The sequence below is a fragment of the Rhinolophus ferrumequinum genome, chromosome 9, assembly GCF_004115265.2.
Source record: "Rhinolophus ferrumequinum isolate MPI-CBG mRhiFer1 chromosome 9, mRhiFer1_v1.p, whole genome shotgun sequence".
Lineage (NCBI taxonomy): Eukaryota > Metazoa > Chordata > Mammalia > Chiroptera > Rhinolophidae > Rhinolophus > Rhinolophus ferrumequinum.
This window is the reverse complement of record NC_046292.1, coordinates 28726378-28745044: the sequence shown is the minus strand read 5'-3', so window position 1 is coordinate 28745044 and position 18667 is coordinate 28726378. Positions and strand designations below refer to the sequence as shown.

The 18667-nt window shown below is 54.5% G+C and overlaps 2 protein-coding genes across 12 annotated transcripts in view; both read left to right on the top strand.

The window, feature by feature from the left end:
• SCMH1 (Scm polycomb group protein homolog 1) overlaps window positions 1–8506 on the top strand; it is a 146401-nt gene extending 137895 nt beyond the window's left edge. For 8 of the 11 annotated variants that reach the window (XM_033114029.1, XM_033114035.1, XM_033114036.1 and 5 more), the window contains 3 exons: window positions 1341–1406; window positions 6173–6315; window positions 7359–8506. In XM_033114029.1, the coding sequence (XP_032969920.1) occupies window positions 1341–1406; window positions 6173–6315; window positions 7359–7484 (335 nt within the window). In that variant the 3' untranslated portion in view covers window positions 7485–8506. The remainder of the gene's footprint in view (window positions 1–1340; window positions 1407–6172; window positions 6316–7358) is intronic. The other 3 variants (XM_033114037.1, XM_033114030.1, XM_033114028.1) reach the window with 2 other exon arrangements.
• Window positions 8507–10733: 2227 nt separating this feature from the next.
• On the top strand, window positions 10734–14974 carry SLFNL1 (schlafen like 1). Its single transcript, XM_033115542.1, has 4 exons — window positions 10734–11481; window positions 13294–13821; window positions 14075–14224; window positions 14852–14974. The coding sequence occupies exons 1-4, from the start codon at window positions 11095–11097 to the stop codon at window positions 14972–14974; spliced, it is 1188 nt and encodes a 395-aa protein (XP_032971433.1). The 5' UTR covers window positions 10734–11094.
• The last annotated feature ends 3693 nt before the right edge of the window (window positions 14975–18667 follow it).

The following is an 18667-nucleotide window of genomic DNA, read 5'->3' as shown; positions in this document are numbered from 1 at the left end:
GAGCACCCTGGGCATGTTTATCAGCAGACAACTGGAGCCTTCCAAGAAGAAATAAGGAAAGAGGAGAAAGCAAGGCCTTGAGGGTGGTCAGAAGGATTAGGGGTGGAGGGCACAGGCAGATGGATCAGACTTCAGCCAGAGGGAGGCACACCTTGTTCTCTGAGACTGGAGGGGAGATTGATGTGGCCTTGGGCGAATGGAGCGAGGGCTGAGCCGGGAAGGGCTGAGCCGGGAAGGGCTGAGCCGGGAAGGGCTGAGCCGGGAAGGGCTCAGGAGTGCTGAAAGATGGCTCAAGAAGAAGACGGGAGGAACCGGATCAAGGAAAAGGGGATGCTTTGCAGGAAACACCAAAGGACCAGCTGTGCTTCGAGACTAGTTTGCCACCTTGCAGTAGGTGTGCTTTTCTTCTGTGCTGCTTAGAAACCTAGACGTGCAGTGAGAAAAGACAGTTTGAGAATTAAGGTTTTACGTTGAGCTAGAAGTTCAAGAGGGGCAGGGAGGGGAGGGGTGTGTAAAGGAATCGCTGCGGCTGGAGGGAGAGTAGTTCAGATCATGAGCACTGCAGCTGGGCAGCGCAAGGCTGAGACAGAGCTCAAGGATGAGGGGGACCGAGTTGGATCTGCAGAAGATCTTTGTGATGCAAGGGTTACAGTGGCCAGGAGTCCCAGGAGAGCTGGAAAGATGGGAGGTTGGGGCTAAAATGTGGGATGCTTAAAATTCTGAAGTAGATTTGTTCCAAGTGATGGCAAGAACCAGAGAGTGGCCTTGGCAGTAGGTGTTTGCAGTAGAGCAGAGGTGACAGTCACTGGAAGAGGCAAGGGAGTGGAACGGGTTGCCTCTGAGGACCATGGCCGGCATTGTGGTGGAACCGAAGGTAGTAAGCTAAGTACCAGAACGTCTTCATTTAACAAGGGATGGAAACCTAGGGACCTGTAGACAACAGTGGTCAGGTACATGTTTGGCCTCTGAAGAACATGCGCTTTCACAGAAGGATGGCCTCAAAGCAGCGATGGGGAGACAGGGGAATGCCACCTCCAGACCCCACTGTGGCCTCCCCCAGCCGGATGTAGGGAGTACGAAAGAATAAGGAGACTGCGTTAGCAAGGCCTGCAGTGGAGAGAAGTGACCGCAGGAGAGAGATTTCAGGACAGCTGAGACAGGGGAGAAGCCTGGGACACCCCTGCCCCCACCCTAACCCCAGCAAGGCAGTGGGATGGAGTGGAGATGGAGCTGAGAGGTGATTCCCTGCCTTGAGAGTGGGTAAGTCATCTCACCTCTCACATCTTCATGTTCCTCATATGCAAAACGGAGATTGTGATACCGACCTGGTCTTTTCACAGGAGTGTTAAAAGGATCAGATGGAAGCAGGGCTATGGGATCGTTTTGGAAACTAACTCATTCCCCAGGTATGAGGGTGTTCCTGCTGTTACGGTCTTCCCCAAGGCCCCGCTTCTGTGAGGGGCACCTCCCATGGCACTGCTGTCCCCCAGGCATCTCCCCTCTTCCTCTGGAATACATTGTGAGCCTGTCGGCCAGGTGCTGGTCGAGATCTCTTCTGACCCTGAAGAACCTCATAAGGCTATGAAAGGACTCTGTTTGGTTGGCCCTAGAATTGTTTCTCTCAGAGAGTTTAATAGATGTCGAGTCTATCCCTTCTCTTATTTCATTAACCCAGGATGATTGGGGCCAGTTTGTTAGTCTGGCCTCTGTGGATGCGCCTCACCTGCCTTTGTCATTCTCAGACAGAGACACTCTGCCCTCCTTGAAGAGTAACGACCAGCTGTACCAGTGGGTGAAGGGGGAGAACTCGAGTCTGTCTACAGAAGTGGGAGTAGGGAAAGAGAGCCAGGGCACTGGCTTGTCTCCTTCCGAGCTATGTGGTCTTGGGCCTCACTCCTCCGGGCCTCAGTTCCCTTATCTCTACACTGAAGATGGTGCTACTTCCTTTTCAAGGGTTGTGTTAAGGGTCAAATGAGCCGACGATGGTGGGTGTTCTTTCTCATGTTCATATATCAAACCACTGTTCACTACGTTCACCACTCCCACCTGGTACAGGCCACGGTCACCTCTTGTCTGGACTGTTAGAGGAGCCTCATTTTCAGCCGGCCTCTCTCGCTTCTGTCCTTGCTCCCTAACGTCTATTATCAGCACAGACTATCAGAGTGATCCTTTTAGTTGTAAGATGGTTCGTGTCACTCCTCGGCTCAGAACCAACCTCCATCACTCAGAAAAGCCAGTGGTCTTTCAGTGGCATACGAGATTCTCTGTTATCTACACCACCACGCCACCCACCCCATCACACACATGCATACCGCGTTTCCCTGAAAATAAGACCGGGTCTTATTACCATAGTTCCCCCAAAATAAGACCGGGTCTTATACCATATTTCCCCCAAAATAAGACTGGGTCTTATATTAATTTTTGCTCCAAAAGACACCTTAGGGCGTATTTTCAGAGGATGTCTTATTTTTTCATATACAACAGTCTACATTTATTCAAATACAGTCATGTTATCTTCTTCTGGAACACCGTCATAATGTACTAAGTGCGTCCATCTGGCTGACATTCTTAACTGGGGCTTATTTTTGGGGTAGCACTTATTTTTGGGGAAACATGGTACCTCTCAGATGTGATTTCCTACCAGGTCCTTCTCCTCATTCACTCTGCTCTGGCTCATTGGCCGTGCTAAACCTTAAACGTGCCCATCCCTCTTCTGCCTCAGGGTCTTTGCACAAATGTCATCTCAGGGGAGTGTATATTCTAACAGGAATCGGCTGACACATAGTATATAATAGTGTATACACGTAAAGATGTCTGTGTGTGTATGATTCCCAGCTCCCCCGGTAGGGGGATTAGCTAAGATGGTCCTTCGTGCGTATATCCTCTCTCTGCCCTCCATAGTCTCTGCACTTGGTTTCTCTCTTAGCATCACGGTGGACTTTCAGGACAGAGAAGTGGCTGCCTCGCAGCGCCCTCTCCAGCTTCCTGTCTCCTACCACCTCTAAAAGGCCTGTCGTGCAGGGCGGCCTGTGGGGGCCCAGCTCCCGCTCCCCACATAAGAACGCAGAACATGGTGAGGCCAAAAAGGAACACCCACGGAGCCGTAGGTAGAGGAGTCATACTAGTATATTCTCGCTGGCGGCACTATAGTCTCACTGGAGGCTGGATCCACACTGTCCGCAACCCACCATCCTAACTGCAGTCCGCGCTTGCCAGCTCAGCCACCATCTTCTTGCTAGCACCACTCTCTGCTAGAGTAGCCACAGCAGTTATATTAGTGGCCAATGGCTCACTGGTTACAGCTGACGGCCAACTAGCCACAGCTGATGGCCATCCAATCATAGTTGATGGCCATTTACTACCTGAGCCAGCACCCTTTAGTGTGAGGCCGAGAGCCTGGAAACTGCTCTCTGGGGCTCTGTCCCCACAAGGCCATTGGAATTTCTGTGGTTCTCTTTACCTCTGCTTGCTCCAGCATACGTGTCCCCTGGTCTGCTCAGTGCCCAGCCACAAGCTTAAGTGATAATATGCTGGTCTCTCCCCAGGAAGGAGGGGCTGGGCCAAGCAAACTGTGCTTCAGCTTTTAGACCTGGGACCCAGAATGCAGGAAAATAGGAAGAGCTTTTCAGCCTTCACAGGAGATAGTTGAAGAGTAGGTCCCTTCTACTTTCACAGGTGTGTTTCAGCTCTGCCACTTAGTTGTGTGACTGGGCATCTCTTAGGTGATGAGGATACAGACAGGAGCAAGGCAAGGGCCCTGTCCGAAGGCGGACCTAGCCTGGTGGGGGAGACAGAAGAATACACAAATAACTTACACATGGTCATTCATTCATTGAACAAACGTGTGACCATCTGTGGCAGACCAGGCTCTCTTTCATGTGTTGGGGACTGTAAAAGGAAAACCCTCTCCTGTGTCTCCCCTACGTACTCTCAACACTCTATTCAACACTACTTCTTTTCTGATACCAGACTTGTGGTTCTCTCCACACCAAGCAATTCTGCGACACCAGCTGGGGGCCCTACAATTGAGCTCAGTTCTGACACTATGGACCCTGAGATAGTCAGATCCCAGGTTAAGGGCTCCGTCCCACAAGACTGCCGCTGCCTCTGCCCTTCAGATGCCAGTCGAAAGTCCAGGTTGTTGCCTGTACTTCGGACCAACTGCTGTAAATTGGAGGTTCCCACCATCCCCTCCTCAGGTTCGATTAATTTGCTAGAGCGGCTCACAGAACTCAGGAAATCTGTTGACTTACTAGATTACTGATTTTTTGTAAAAGGATACAATTTAGGAACAGCCAGTCGGAAGAGGTGCATAGAGCAAGGTATGGGGGAAGGGATGTGGAGCTTCCATGCCCTCTCTGGGCACACCACCCTCCCAGCACTTCCACGTCTTCACCAGCTGGAAGCTCTGCAACCCCCGCCCATCCTTTTGGGTTTTCACTGAGTCTTCGTTACACGGGCGTGAGTGATTAAATCATTAGCCATTGGTGAGTGAACTCAGTCTAGCCCCTCTCCCTTCCCAGGTGGTTGGGAGGTGGGACTGAAAGGTCTAACCCTCTAGTCACCTGGTTGGTTCCCCTGGCAACCAGCACCCATCTTTAGGAGCCTTCCAAAAGTCACTTCATTGACATACTCAGGTGTAGCTGGAAAAGGGCTTGTTATGAATAACAAAATACACCTTTATTTCTCAGACCGCTTGGGAAATTACAAGGACTTTTAAGAGTTTTGTGCCAGAAATGAGGATGAAGACCAAATATATGTTTCTTATTATAAATCCCAATTTCATAAGGACATAGCAAGGAACAAAATAGAAGACGATAATAAACAAATGCATAAAATTATTTTATATAGTCATATGTGCTAGGAAAGAAGAAAACTAGAATAATTGGATTGAGAATGATTATGTGGGAAATTGAGTACTTTTAGTAGGAGATCAGGGAAGTCCTCTCTGAGGAATCGCTATTGGAGATGAGGCCCAAATGTTGAGAAGGAATTGGGTATGCAAAGATCTGGAAAAAGAACATTCTGGACAGGAAATTTCAGGTCAAAGAATAAAAGCATAGCCTATTCAGGTAGCAGAAAGAAAGCTCGTGTGTCTGGAGCACAGCGAGTGAAAGATGGGGGAGGGGCGGGGATGTGCGGTTAAGGGCAGAAAGGGCAGATGATGAAGCGAGGGCCTTAGAGACCTCGGTAAGGACTTGAGGTTTCATGTCATGTGTGCCGGGAGGCCATTGCATTGAGCTTTTCGGGACTGCCATGGTCCAGTACTTTTAAAGGTTGCTTTGAGTGCTTTATAGGGAATAGATTATTAGAGTGAGTGATGAGGGAAAGGGTGTAGAGGCTGAGCTGTAACCAAGAAATACATGAAATGCTTTGTGAAACCAATTATTTAAGTGTTACACCAGAAGTTTCATAAAGGAGCTGGTCCTTGAAGCCAGCTCTTGCTTAACTACGATGGAGTTTGCCGAGGAAACAAAGAAAATGAAGGTAGAGATGGGGCACCTTCCAGGCCGAGGGGATGAAACATGATTTGTGGCAGGTGATGATCACAATTACAGATCCCAGATCCCACAGGGGAAGTGGGAGGAACGGCATTTGAGCCAAGAGTGAGGTAAAAGCTCTGAGCAGAGCACTAAATTAGCACTGAGATTCCTGGTAGCCAAAGCAAAACTGCTTTCTGCCTCCGTGCATTAGGCTGTAGTGAGGTCACCTACTGTCCAGGCCTTGGAAGAGGCCCAGGGTATTATCCCTAGGCCCCCAGAATCGTGCTCTAATCTTGCCCAGTTCCCGAGGTCTCTCTAGAAATGGTCCCCAGAGCCAAGGTGAAAGAAGTCTCGCCCACCAGCCCCCCTCTGAACCCGAGTAATCCCTTTACCTCATTGTTATCCTGACTCAGGTCCAGGATGAATCACAGCCTCAATGTAAAATTTCTTCTGACCATTTTCAAAACCAGATCTACCCTTAAAGAACAAAGATTTGACGTAAGAAGAGCCTCAGCCCCTCGGGCCCTTTGTGCAAACCCTTCCCTTCCTCGGCTGCCTCCGGTGGGTTTCTCTGCCCTGGCCAGGCTGTGAGCCTCATCCACAGGTCCTTTCAGGACGTGCCAGGGAGAGTGGGTGAGTAGTTACAAAGCAGTGCCACCCCTGATGGCAGGTGACCTTCCGTCTTGCAGGGTCAGACCGATACCTGGAAAGCCGGGACGCCTCTCGACCCAGTGGCCGGGACCCCTCCTCATGGACAGTCGAGGACGTGATGCAGTTTATTCGGGAAGCTGACCCTCAGCTTGGACCCCACGCCGACCTCTTTCGTAAACACGTAGGTGCCCCTGCCTGGTATCTGCCACGTTCACTGGGAGTCTTGTTTCTGTGACTTGTAGACTCTTAAAGGGCATGGGCTAGATATTTGTTCCAGGTCCCTTGAAACTGAGCTCAGGGGACTATACAAAGTTAGAGACAGAATCTTGGGTCTCAAACAGCCCTCACGGGCCCTGAGTTCAGCTTACTCCTTCAGTGGAGGGTCTGATTCAGCCACTTTCCCCCTGAGCTGTACGCTGAGGGCTCAGTCTCGGGGACAGGCTCTCCTCTTTTCCTAGGAGCTAGTGCTCTCCCATCTGCCTGCCTTGGCCTGAGAACCAGGGGCCTCAGCCCCAGGTACAGACCCCCTTGCCAAGTGGCCCCCCACTCTCCACCCTCATCAGTCCCCCGTCCTCTCCTAGCCCCTCCACCATCTCTTCAAGCGCCATTGCCCTGCGGCAGGGACTGCTGTGCTCTCCCTGCAGTGGCCATCCTCCTGACTTGGGGCTCAAAGCCATTTCCCCGTAGCCCCTGCTGCTTGGTGCTGCTCTGCCCTTTGGGCGCTCCGAACAGATGTGCTGCCTCTCACTGGTCATTTAAATCTCATGCCACTGGGTTAGGTCAGGCCTGAAGGTGCCAGAGCTGCTCAGGAAGCGCCTCCATTGTGCCTAGCTCACTGCCACTCAGGAGGGTCCCTGCCACTCAGGAAGGACGAGGACTCACAGAATTCCAGTGGAGGGTCATTATAAACTCAGGCTGTGAGAAGTGACAAGTTCACTGACTGGAAGAGAGGGAACTGAGCGGGATTTCAGAGGTTTGGGAGCTGGGAGACTGCCTCAGGCAGCAGAGAGCGGCAGTTGGTACAAACGTGTGACGAGCTCAGTGCGGTGGGTTCAGCAGATGTTATGGAGAAGGGATGGTTGGAGACAGAAGGTGCGGAGAGCAGGGCGGCCTGAGTGTCACAGCAGGCTCGCAGGACTCCGTGGCTGGCACTTCCCTGGGTGGCCTCTTCCTGGGAACCTGGGCAGCCAGAGCAGCCTCTGAGATGCCCCCTCCCACCTGCAGGAGATCGATGGCAAGGCCCTGCTGCTGCTGCGCAGCGACGTGATGATGAAGTACATGGGGCTGAAGCTGGGGCCCGCGCTGAAGCTCTCCTACCACATCGACCGGCTGAAGCAGGGCAAGTTCTGAACAGGGAGACGCAGCCTGGACTGCGGAGGGCGGAGCAGGCGGGGTGGCCCCTTCTCCCAAGGAGGGCCATCAGCCCACTCCCGGGCGCCTCATGGGGTTCAGGGCTGCCGAGGACTCCAGGAGGCGGTGCGGAGCCACCCCTGCTGCCCCCTCTGGTCATGATACCTCCTTCCATGAAGGACTAAGGAGGGGAGAGTGTGGGGCCCCGGCTTGCGCTGCTCTTCCCCTCAGCCCTGCCTCGGCTCTGAGGTCCCCTGTATTTATTTCTCACGTCTGGCTGGCCTCTCACCAGGAGTTTAGACTGAACGCCTTCCAAGTGATGGAGGAAGGGGCCGACCCTGGAGGACTCAGAAGATGGGGCCCTGAATTGACACTCCTGCCCAGTCCCCTCACCACCTGCTGGGCCTGGTGTGGCACCCATTGCCCCCCAGCTTCTGCCTTCTCCTCACAGAATCCCCAGACTCCACACTCATGGTGCAAACCTCTACCTTTTTTAAAAAAAGATCTTTTCTTACTGTTAATTTATTGTTTTTGGCACTCGGGCAAGCCCTCAGTTCCCACTCCTCTCACTCCAGACATGGGGTTTCGGGAGGCGAGAGACTGCCCTGCCCCGGCCCCAGAGAGGCGTGGTCCCTTTACAGGGGACGGACCCCAGGGCACTTTCCCTTTGGGATCGACAGATCCAGAAAGCCTTGACCACACACCCCACGTGGGGAGGAGAGGGTCCCTGTCCCCTTGCCCTCTCCCCCTCCTCTGGGCCCTTTGCAGTCCCCTGCCCCACACTGCCCCCTCCACAGCTCCTTGCCCTGGCCAGAACTGCTGCAGAAGAAGGTTGGACCCAGTGATTTTAGGCCAAGAAAGCCCTACGGTGGGTGGGAGGGAAGGGTCTCCAGGCTGGAGTCGGGCTGCACCCACTGCACTGTCCGCATGCTTCCTTTGCAAGCAGGTCAGCAGAACAGCTGCCCTGCTGCCATCTGGACTTGTTTTATGTTGATTTGTTTATAAATAAAAAACAATATAGATGCCAGTGTCTTTTTAATCAGTCAACAGCCAAATCACTGTGCCTCCAATGGGCAGGTCAGCCCCTCCTCTTGGTCTTATTTTCCTCATACGGCAAATGAGGAGCTCAAACAAGATGATCCTTAAGAGTTCTAATTCCAGCAATCCCACTGGGGCCCCAGCATTGCTCAGCGCCCCCAGAAAGACACTGTGGGGGTCCATTCTTTGCCCTCAGAGGGCTTCGCTCCGGTGCAGCGAGGCAGCAGTGAGCACAGCAGCCACACGGGCCTGAACGGGAAGAACAATGTTCGGGGTCAGCAGCTCCCAGGAGCCTCCATGGCTGGGCTCATCCTCATCCTCGTGGGCTGAGGAAAGACGCAGCCTAGCCTGGCCGGGGGCCAGGTTCTCTTGTCCAGGACCACACATCCCTGTTTTTCATGGGGCCTTAGAAGAAGGTGTAGGGGGCAGCAGCGCGGTGCCCTATAAATTGATAGTAACACTTTTATATCACTTACTGTGCGCCCCACAAACTGCTCTACATGAATTACAGTGATCTCATTCCATCTTCACAACAAACCCGTTTCACAGATGAGGAAAGTTAAGCTGAGATCACATAGCCAGGAAGGAAGTGCCAAAGTAGGCATTTGAAGCCCAGTGATCTGACTTCCAGGGCCAAGGCTGAGGTTCCAGCCAGTCCAGCTATTTCCTGTGACGCTTTGGGTCAGTCATTTCCTCTTTGGGTCCATCTGGCTCTGAGGGGTTTGAATGAGCAGACTTCTGAGGGCCCTGCTCGCGCTCACCAGTGAGTAGTTCTGACATCATGATTAACTTAGAATGTCTGTTCCATTTGGCCACCGTGAGGTTCTAACCGTGGTCTCCATCAGGCCCCGGTTTTCCAGACTCCTGGACACTGGGGTCTCGTAGGCTGTGCTGTTCATTCAGGGTACACCCAAAAAGGGCCTTGACCTATCTTTCAGGGCTCTTCTGGACAGCCGCCTCTGTCTCTGGCGTAGAGAAGGGCCTGGTGTCAGAGAGAGCCCCAGAACCACCTGTGTGCATTCTGGTCAATCCTGGCAGTAGCAGGGCCCTATCAGCGCACAGTGGAGCTTGGGATGGTGACAAGGGGGGGAGATTTGTAGCACCAGGGACCTGCCTGGGCAGTAGAGCCTAGAGAGACATTACAGAGGAAGGAGGTACATATTCAGCCCCTGGGTTCTAGGAGCTGCCCAGAGGGAGCCCCAGGGCCAAGCTGTACGGATCTGTTTACAGTGGGGGTAGGGTGGGGGGGTGGGGGGGACCTCCTGACTGACTTCCCAACCCTTCCTGCCTGAGTTCCTGAGGCTGGCAGAGAAGGCATTGTTGCCTCCATGAGATCACAGAGGTGGTTGTACAGGCCCCTCCCACTTCCTACAGCCCTGGTTCTCCCTGCCCTCCCATGCCAAGCCCCCAAGTGCCCTTGGGAGCTGCTGGCCAGGGGTCAGGGGGCTGTGGGAGCTCAGCGCTGGCACCTCCCACACACAGCCCCCCCAGGAATCATCAGGACATGAGGGCCATAGGCCTCCCTTTTCCTCCTATTCCTGTTTGCCCGGAATGCCCCCACCCCAGCCGAAGTGGCCCCCAAGCCCTGACTCCCTCAAAGAGCCAATCTGAAAAGATGCAGGCTGGTGGTACCTGCCACACTGACCGGAGGCTGGGTGTGGGGGGGTAAGTGGAGGGGCTGGTGTGTTTGTACAGCGCAGGAGAGAGGCCCCTGGCCTGGTGGGAGGCGGAGTGGGGGTACGCAGGGCCCCAGCCTTGCTCCTCGTCCTGCCCCTCTTCACTTCTCTCTGAACCAGAAACAGAGGACTCAGTCTAGACTACGAGTTCTTAGAAAGAAACTCCACGAGCCTCCTCAAATTATATATATATTTATATGCCATTTTTCTGGTAAAGCATAAGAACCTTTGCTCTAAACCCTCTGACCCAAGCCTGACTATTTCAGAGCATCTACTGGGCTCACTCCAGGCTCACACCAGGCAAGCAAAAGCAGCAGTGGGGCCACTCCTGCTTCTGGGTTAAAACCTTTTCTCCAAAGGCCCTTGAAGAGGTTTCTCTGGTGTCTGGAGGCAGCAGTTATCTCTGGTGGGCAGGAAATCCTGACTGCACCTAGGAGGCCCCAAGCCTGTGGACGGGGGAGGAAGACAGGACCCCTGGGCCAATGGAAGGATACGGCGGGCCCTCAGCGACCTGAGTCCTGGTCCCTTCTGTCCCTCGTTGGGCATATCTCCTCAGTCTGCCCTTCTGTGGAATGGAAGGGCAGGCTCACTGCTCTGTTCTCTGGCTCAGCCCTGCCTAACTTTCCTTTTCCTGTCCTACGCCCAGCGTGGGTGGCAGGCCCCTTCCTGCCAGCCCTCTGCCCTTTCTCTCTCTGGCTCTGCCCAGCCCCTGCCAATCTGTGAAACTCCCAGGAGCCTTGGCACCCCTTGAGTCCCCTGGGAGGCTCTGGGCCAAGCTGAGAGTCCAGGGCCCTGGGAGGAGCAGCCAGCGCTAAGGAATCACAGAAGCCCTTCTGAGGTCTCTGTGCCAGAGACCCCCAGGAAGAGCTCAGCACTAACAGGTGCAGGAGCCCCTCATGGAGCCCCCAGGCAAGCAGCCCCCGCAGAAGCTCCCTGCAGAACAGTCCCTGCCTGAGGACTCGGGCCTCAAGGTGGCTCCCAACAAGCACACGCTCTACGTGGGCCACCTGAACCCCCAGTTCTCAGAACCAGTGCTCTCCTGCCTGCTGCGAGATGCCCTGGAGCGGCTGGAGCTGCCAGTGGCGCGGGAGCACATTGAGGTGGTGAGGCGGCCCCGGAAGGCCTATGCGCTGGTGCAGGTAGCCGCTCATGGGGACACCCTGGCCTCCCTCCCCTGGCGCCTGCAAACAGCCTTGCAAGAGCACCAGATCCTCAAGGAGCTGGTGGCCCGCGGGAAGCAGCTGGTGTTGGGTGAGGACCGGGACCCCACAAACCACAGAGCGGTAAGTGGGGGGTTTTCCCACAGCCACTGGGACTGCAAGCCCCCGAGCCTACTCCAGGGGAGAGACCTGTGCTGGGTGGCGGTAGAGGGGTGTCTGTGAGAAACGGGACAAATCTGCAAACTTGGAGGCTGCTACCCAAATGATTGTGGCCTGAAGCTGGCACTGCCAACTTACTCCCAGAGGGACAACACCCTTACAGTTTTCTCCAGCCTGGAAGCACGTGAAGAAAGGCCAATGCATGGGACTCCTCCCTGGGTCCTTCTGCAGCTAGGCCTCTGGGTCTGAGCCAGCCCAAGCCTGAGGTCACACAGGAGTCCTGATTTTCTCCTTGGCTCACTTCATTCAGTTGACAAATATCAACACCTGCTCTGTGCCAGATAGCAAAGCAGGGAGCCAAGGCTCAGCCCTGCTCTCAAGGAGCCCTCCGTCTATGAGCAGAGCCAACACAGCCAATGACAGAGCTGCAAGCTGGCCTCCTAGAGCTGTGGGAGGACACAGGAAGGTCTTCACTGCTGGGGACAGATTAGCAGGGGAAGTGAAATCCAGGCTGGCACTTACGCATGGGACAGGAGTTCTAAGCAGAGACATGGCTCGTACAGAGAAACAGAGTACTGAGGCAGAATGCATCCTATGCAGAAGGGCAGGCAGTGTGGTGTCCCTGGAGCTCAGGCTGAAGGCTGCAGGAAGAACTAAGGAAGAAAGCTGGGCCATAGGACAGAGGCCAGGCCACCACGGGTGGTGAGACCAAGGCAGAGTGGGACTGAAAGGTTGGCTTCTGTGGGGGACGGGGGGACACAGTCAGGTCACTGAGGCTGTGCAGGTCACTCCATGAGACAGGTGATCTTTGGTATCTGTTTTTTTGGGGGGAGGATGGGGCAGGGAGGCGTGCAAACTCCATGGTGTTTAAATTGTTACAGAACTGAACGGCTCTGTGACTTACATTTCAAGGCCTGTGAGCCTGATTCGTATTTGTATGACAGTTTCTCACATCTCTGATAAATCTGTCTCCTCTGGGAGCTGCAGGGCTGGTAGAACATGGCCCTTATCACCAGGCCCCAGCCCACACTGAGCTCCCAGCCCTGGAAGCCGCTGCCAGAGCCCGGAAGGCAGCACAGAACCCAGTAAGGGAGGAGTGATCATCTGACTCGCATCTAGGGTCGGTAAAGAGGATGATGGAATGGGGAGAGCCTAGAGGTAGAGAGTCCAGTGAGGGGCGGACCAATGCGGCCCAGACCAAGAAAGCAGCCAGAGCCCCCAAAGAGAGCAGAAACCGTGGGAGGGGATTCAGGGGAGCTCGAGGAAAGTTGAGATTCAGGACTGGCCAGTGGTCCAAACAGTGATCAGCAAAGGTTTCAGGGAGATCGGGAAAAGGGTGGGGTCTCAGGGAACCCCTCTCAGTTCAGAGACCTGAAGCTCTATCATCGGGATCTCAGGGCACTGAGGTATCTCCTGAAATGATCCAGTCCTGGGCCTCAGAGGGCTATCCACAACCCAAGTGGGAAGAGATTGGCCCACAGGTGTCCGAGCTCCCAGCTCCGGGAAGTAGAACTCGTCTAACCTGCCGTGCATCTCACAGTCCACCTGGGAAGAGGGCAGCTCAGCCTGAAAGGAGCAGTGGCTGGTTCAAATGCTTGACTCAGCTGAGTTTCCTGCATTGGCTGCAGGACGTCAGACAGAATTAGACCCCTCCGCCTGGGCAGGGACAAGAGGTTGCCTGAGTGGGCTGGGCCCCAGGGGGCTGGAGGTGGGGGTGCTGGTAGTCTGTCCCCCTCACTGTCCTGGTCGCGGCTCCCAACTCTTGTTCTACACCAGCAGGAGGAGGGCAATGGCCCCAGCTCCGGCCCCAGCTCCGGCCCCAGCTCCGGCCCCAGCGCCGGCCGCAGCCCTAGCCCCAGCCTCCCACCAGTCAACACCCCGCCTGCCCGGGCCCTAGGGCAGCCTGGCTCCCGGCACCCACCCAGCGGCACGCGCTCGGACAGCGCCATCGTGCACCAGGAGATCCGGGGCCAGGAGCGGCTCTTCCAGGGCGCCTTCCTCGGCAGCGAGACGCGCAACCTGGAGTTCAAGCGGGGCGGCGGCGAGTACCTGAGCCTGACCTTCAAGCACCACGTGCGGCGCTACGTGTGCGCCTTCCTCAACAGCGAGGGCGGTAGTCTGTTCGTGGGCGTCGAGGACAGCGGCCTGGTGCAGGGCATCCGCTGTAGCCACCGCGACGAGGACCGCGTGCGCATCCTGGTGGACTCCATCCTGCAGGGCTTCAGGCCCCAGGTCTTCCCCGATGCCTACACGCTCACCTTCATCCCGGTGGTCAGCACCTCCGCCCCCAACACGCCCCTCAAGGTGAGCTGCGGAACAGAAGTCCTCTGGGGCTGTTTTGTCATTCACCATGTCATCACTCTACATCTACTCTGTGCAGTGCTGGGCGCGGCGGGCGACAGGGAAACGGGTGACTGGAGAAAACGGTGGAAACAGCCCTGCTCTAGCGCCACCAGGCTTCCCCAGAAGACTGAGCCAGGAGGAGCTAGCAAGGAGAGATGTGGGCTGCAAACAGTCTGGTGCAGCGTCTGCCACAGCTGCTATTGCCTTTACCCAGGTGATCCGCCTGAGCGTGCACGGCCCCAAGGACCAGGCCCAGGCGCAGCCGCAACTCTACGAGACAGACCAGGGGGAGGTGTTCCTGCGGCGGGACGGGAGCATCCAGGGCCCACTGGCCATCCACGCCATCCAGGAGTGGTGCACACAGGTAAGCAGCCAAGACTGGGTGGATGCGATGGGGGTGCCAAGCTGGCGCTGGGCCCCTTCACCACTCACTGAACAGTTCTGGGCGAGCCCTCAGGTTCCCTTGGTGGTCCAATGCCCCTAGTGTACAGAAATGACCCCACTACCTCCCGTATTCCACTGTTGCATGGCTGGGGAACCAGGAGAGTAGAATACTGAGACCTTCTGAGATAACCCCAAGGAATGTAGACTGCATTTTGAGGGGAGGCCTTCACAGTAGGGGGTGGCAGTACGTGCTGGAGGGAAGCCGTCAGATAGCAGAAAAGCAGAAGGCAGAGGCTAGAGAGGGAAGGACACAGCAGTGGGGCAGTGCGTAGGGGCGGCTGCCACCTGAGCCTGCCTCTGGTACTCAAGGAGGCTGCAGAGGATGGGTCATCCTCAGGTCAGGCAGCTTCTCTCGGGACCCCACGGGTGACTGCAGGCCAGGGAACCTGGCTTCTCCACATAGCAGTGCCAGTACAGTGGCCTCGAGCAGCACCCCCGCCCCAGGCTCTCTGGGCCTTGCCTGCCTCCATCAGTTCACTCTGAGTAGAGGGTGTGCGGGCCTGAGGCAATGTCAGCTTAGACACCCGTTTCTACAATGACCCCTCAGAAGTGGACAGCGGAGCTGAGCAAGCTGGAGGAGAAGGTGAAGGTCTTGACGATGGAAAAGGAGCAGCTCCAACAGCAGCTCCAGCAGCATGGGCCCATCTCCTGCACCTGCTGCGTCCTGTGAGGGCCCCAGTGGGCAAGCGAGGGCAGGAAGGGGGAGACACAGGGATTTCCTATTTGAGCCAAAGTCCTCCCAATAAAACTCTGCTCAGAGACGACGGGAGCACCATGCTTCCTCACTCCTTCAGCAACACCAAGGACCCTTCCCTGCAGAAAGAACTTGTAAAAACTTGGCTAGAGCTGTCCTAGGGCTGAGCTAGAGGGGACTGTCCCTCTCCCTAAAACGCTCATTTTGCCCAGCTGGGGTCCACAACTCCAGTTGGCTGGACAACGCCAGAAAGGAATTTGTCATCTTGGAAAAGGCCCTCAGCAGATGGCAAGGCACATTCAGTAACTGGTTACAGAGCTAACCGGCTACTCTGCAGCCCTCACCTCTGGCTTGCTGGAACTTGACTATCATAGCTCTTTAATAAATTACATGGTCCTGGGGCAAGAAAGGTTATTTGTAGGACACTTGGCCAGCCAGTTGGATGCAGCTGGGTCATGAATCCCCTGCCCAGCACCCCCCATCCAGGAAGCCGAGCAAGCCCTGGGTTCCCAGTACAGAGCTGTCGGGGAAGGAGCGCAGATGGTCGGGTTCCAATCCAGCGCTGCCTTAAAGACTGGGTACCTTGGGGCAAAGTGCCATACCTCTATGCTTCAGTTTCTTCTTCTGTAAGATACAAGGTGTGATCAAGCAATACGGTGAATGGTTAATTTTTTTAAAATGTATTACAGCAAAAACACATTGCCATTAATCCCCCTCAAAATACTACCCCTCGCTTCGGACACACTTATCCCATCATTCTTACCACTTTCTGAAGCAGTTCTGGAAGTCCTCTTTCGTGTCTTTAGTTGCGCTGTCGTGGCTGCCTTGATATCCTGAATCATTTTGACCTTAGGGAAGAGCCAGAAGTCACATGGGGCCAGATCCGGTGAATAAGGTGGATGAGGACACAGTGTAATGTTTTCATTGGACAGAAATTGCCGTATACCAGAGCGATGTGTGTGACACGGACCATTGTCATGATGGAAGGTGATTTACAGCACACTTTAAAACACTCCTTCTCTCAACTGTAGCTCATACCCAACTGACTGCACCAAACAAGTTGAAACTTGTCACACCCTTTTACTAAGGTTTGACACGCCGCTTCCTGTATTGAAGATCCCTGCCTTGCCTTTGGATGGCACTCGGCAGCAGCATTCTCCATATTTTGTGATCACAATGGAAAGTCTCGGCGACACACATGGCTTCTGGTATGGCAATTTCTGTCAAATAAAAACATTCCGATGTGTCCTCATCCACCTTATTCACCGGATCTAGCACCATGCAACTTCTGGCTCTTTCCCAAAGTCAAAATGACCATAAAAGGTAAACGTTTTGAATCAATTCAGGACATCGAGGCAGCCATGACAGTGCAACTAAAGACACTGGGAAAGAGGGCTTCCAGAACTGCTGCAGAGAGTGGCAAGAACTGTGGGGTGAGTGTGATAGAAGCGAGGGGGAGTATTTTGAGGGGGATTAATGGCAATGTGTCTTTTACTGTTAATACGTTTTTTAAACATTCACCGTAGTTTTTGATGACACCTCATAGTGACAACGTACTTTGTCATCATCAGGCTTGGTACGATGTCTCTCCAGCACACACACCTGTGCCTGCACAGAAAGAGTCTGACTTCCATTCCAAGCACCCTCCACCCCTTGGAGAGGAAGTCCTGCTCATCACTTCCCCCACCATCTCCACCAGCAGAACCAGAGATTCCATAAAACCAGTGTCTGATCAGACCAGGCCTGGATTCAAAGCCCTTCAAGGGCTCCCCATTTTATCACGAGCAAAACCCAAACTGTGGTCTACACAATTCTCGGACGTGACCCATCTGCCTTTAACGCCTCCTCCTGCCCTTTGCCCATGCATTCCAGCTACACTGACCAACCTGTTTCATGAGCACACTTGCCTCAGGGCCTTTGCACTGGCTGCTTCCCCTGCTTGGAATGTTCCTTCCCCAGACAGCTGTTTGACTCCTATTTTCTTTTCTCTCCACCTTCAAGAAATGTCCTCCCCACCCTATTTTAAATTACATCCCCCTCCCCAGCACTGCATTCCTCCCTTTCCTGCTTCCATGCTAGATGCTAGCCCAGGCATCACAATCCCCAGAACTGTTCATTGGGAAACAGCCGGTTTCCACAACGGCAAGGGAAAGCCATGTTGTAACTGAGCTGCTACGATCTGCTAAGAGCCTGCCCGGGTCGAAGTGAGGGACCCCAGAGAAACCTGCCAGGTCTCCTCCCCAAGAAGCCTGAGTACTGGTCAGTCAATACTGGGCATGGAGGCCACCCTCCTGTGCAGTCTGGACTTCAGCCCTTGTTCCTGGCACGGTCTCATCTGCCACAGCCGGGCTGGCAGGGCTGCTTGGCTTTGCGAGCCCTGGAAAGGCTTTTGAGGTCCCTTTTCTAGAAAGGTTATACAAGTAGCCAGCACTTCACCTCTGGTCATTTGAGGCACTCGTAAAGGCAGGGGCGGGAACATCTGAGCACCGTGAGCCTTTTGCAAACCACCCCACCCCCAGCCAAGCCCTCACTGCTACAAGGAGCACTGCTGTCACCAACGGAGGCGGCGGCATGTCAGTCCTGTTTACAGAATGACTTTTATAAACACAATTGAAAACTGTCTGATGGGACCGCCAGGTAGGAAAAGAGGTGAGGATCCACCCAATTAGCCACATTCAAAGTACCAAGATGGGTATGAAGACCTCTGTAAATTAAGACATTTTATTTTGGTCCATGAGAAATGGAGACAGAGGCAGCTGGGTTGCTCTTGGTCGGAGGCAGGAACACCAGCGTCTGGGCCTCAGTGGGGATGGTAGCATTGGACTAGTAAGTAAAAGGATAAAAGGGAGCCCCCACTTCTTTTCTGGATCTCTCGATGGAGGAGCTGGACCAAATGGTGAGAAACATTTTCTTCCCAATCCTCAATTCCTCAACATCAATCAGTAAAGGTTGTGACTACTGACAAGCAACCCAGTGTCTGATCACTGTCTGACCTCTCACACTTGCAGAGGTCACAGCTCCTGGGTAGGCGTGTGCTCCGCAGGTGAGTGGGTGCCAATGTCACCAACATGCCACAAGGAGCACGGATTCAGTATCGCTAAGTTCACTTTGGAGGAAAAACCATTCAGGCCCGTGACCTGGACACAGGAGGCTGGGGGAGCAGAGGATATGCAGGGGACAAAGTGGTCCTGCTGTTCCCTGGCCACGTGTGTGAGGGGCCCGGGGCCCTGCCCGGCAGAGGGGCGGAGAAGGCCCTCCTTCATGAATAACATGTCCACTCCCCCCTCCTTTTTTTTCCTCTTTCTTCCGCCTCCCCCCGCCTCCCCCCGCCTCCCCCGCCTCCGGTTCAAACCATTGTTTCTCAGTCTAGTTGTGTAGGACACAGCAGCCCTGCTCCAGCGAGAGCCATTGTTCACAATCTTAGCTGTAGAGGGTGCAGCTCACTGGCCCATGTGGGAATCGAACCACGACCTCGGCGTTAGGAGCACGGCGCTCCAACCACCTGAGCCACCAGGCCGGCCCCACTCCCCCCTTTCTTAAGAGCGAAGAGCAGACTCAGCACCCATGCTTCTTGGAATCTCTACCTTTATAAGCTGAGAAGGTAAATTTGAAGATGTGGGGAAATTTTGGTTCCTATTAAAAAGAAAGGCTCCTCTCCTGGAGTTCAGC

What these genes read in the sequence shown, in the direction of transcription:
- SLFNL1 (XM_033115542.1), top strand. Translation starts at nt 11,095, where the DNA reads ATGGAGCCCCCAGGCAAGCAGCCCCCGCAGAAGCTCCCTGCAGAACAG. An exon ending in CCCCCAACACGCCCCTCAAG is followed by an intron (nt 13,822 to 14,074) that starts GTGAGCTGCGGA and finishes GCCTTTACCCAG; the next exon opens with GTGATCCGCCTGAGCGTGCA. An exon ending in TCCAGGAGTGGTGCACACAG is followed by an intron (nt 14,225 to 14,851) that starts GTAAGCAGCCAA and finishes ATGACCCCTCAG; the next exon opens with AAGTGGACAGCGGAGCTGAG.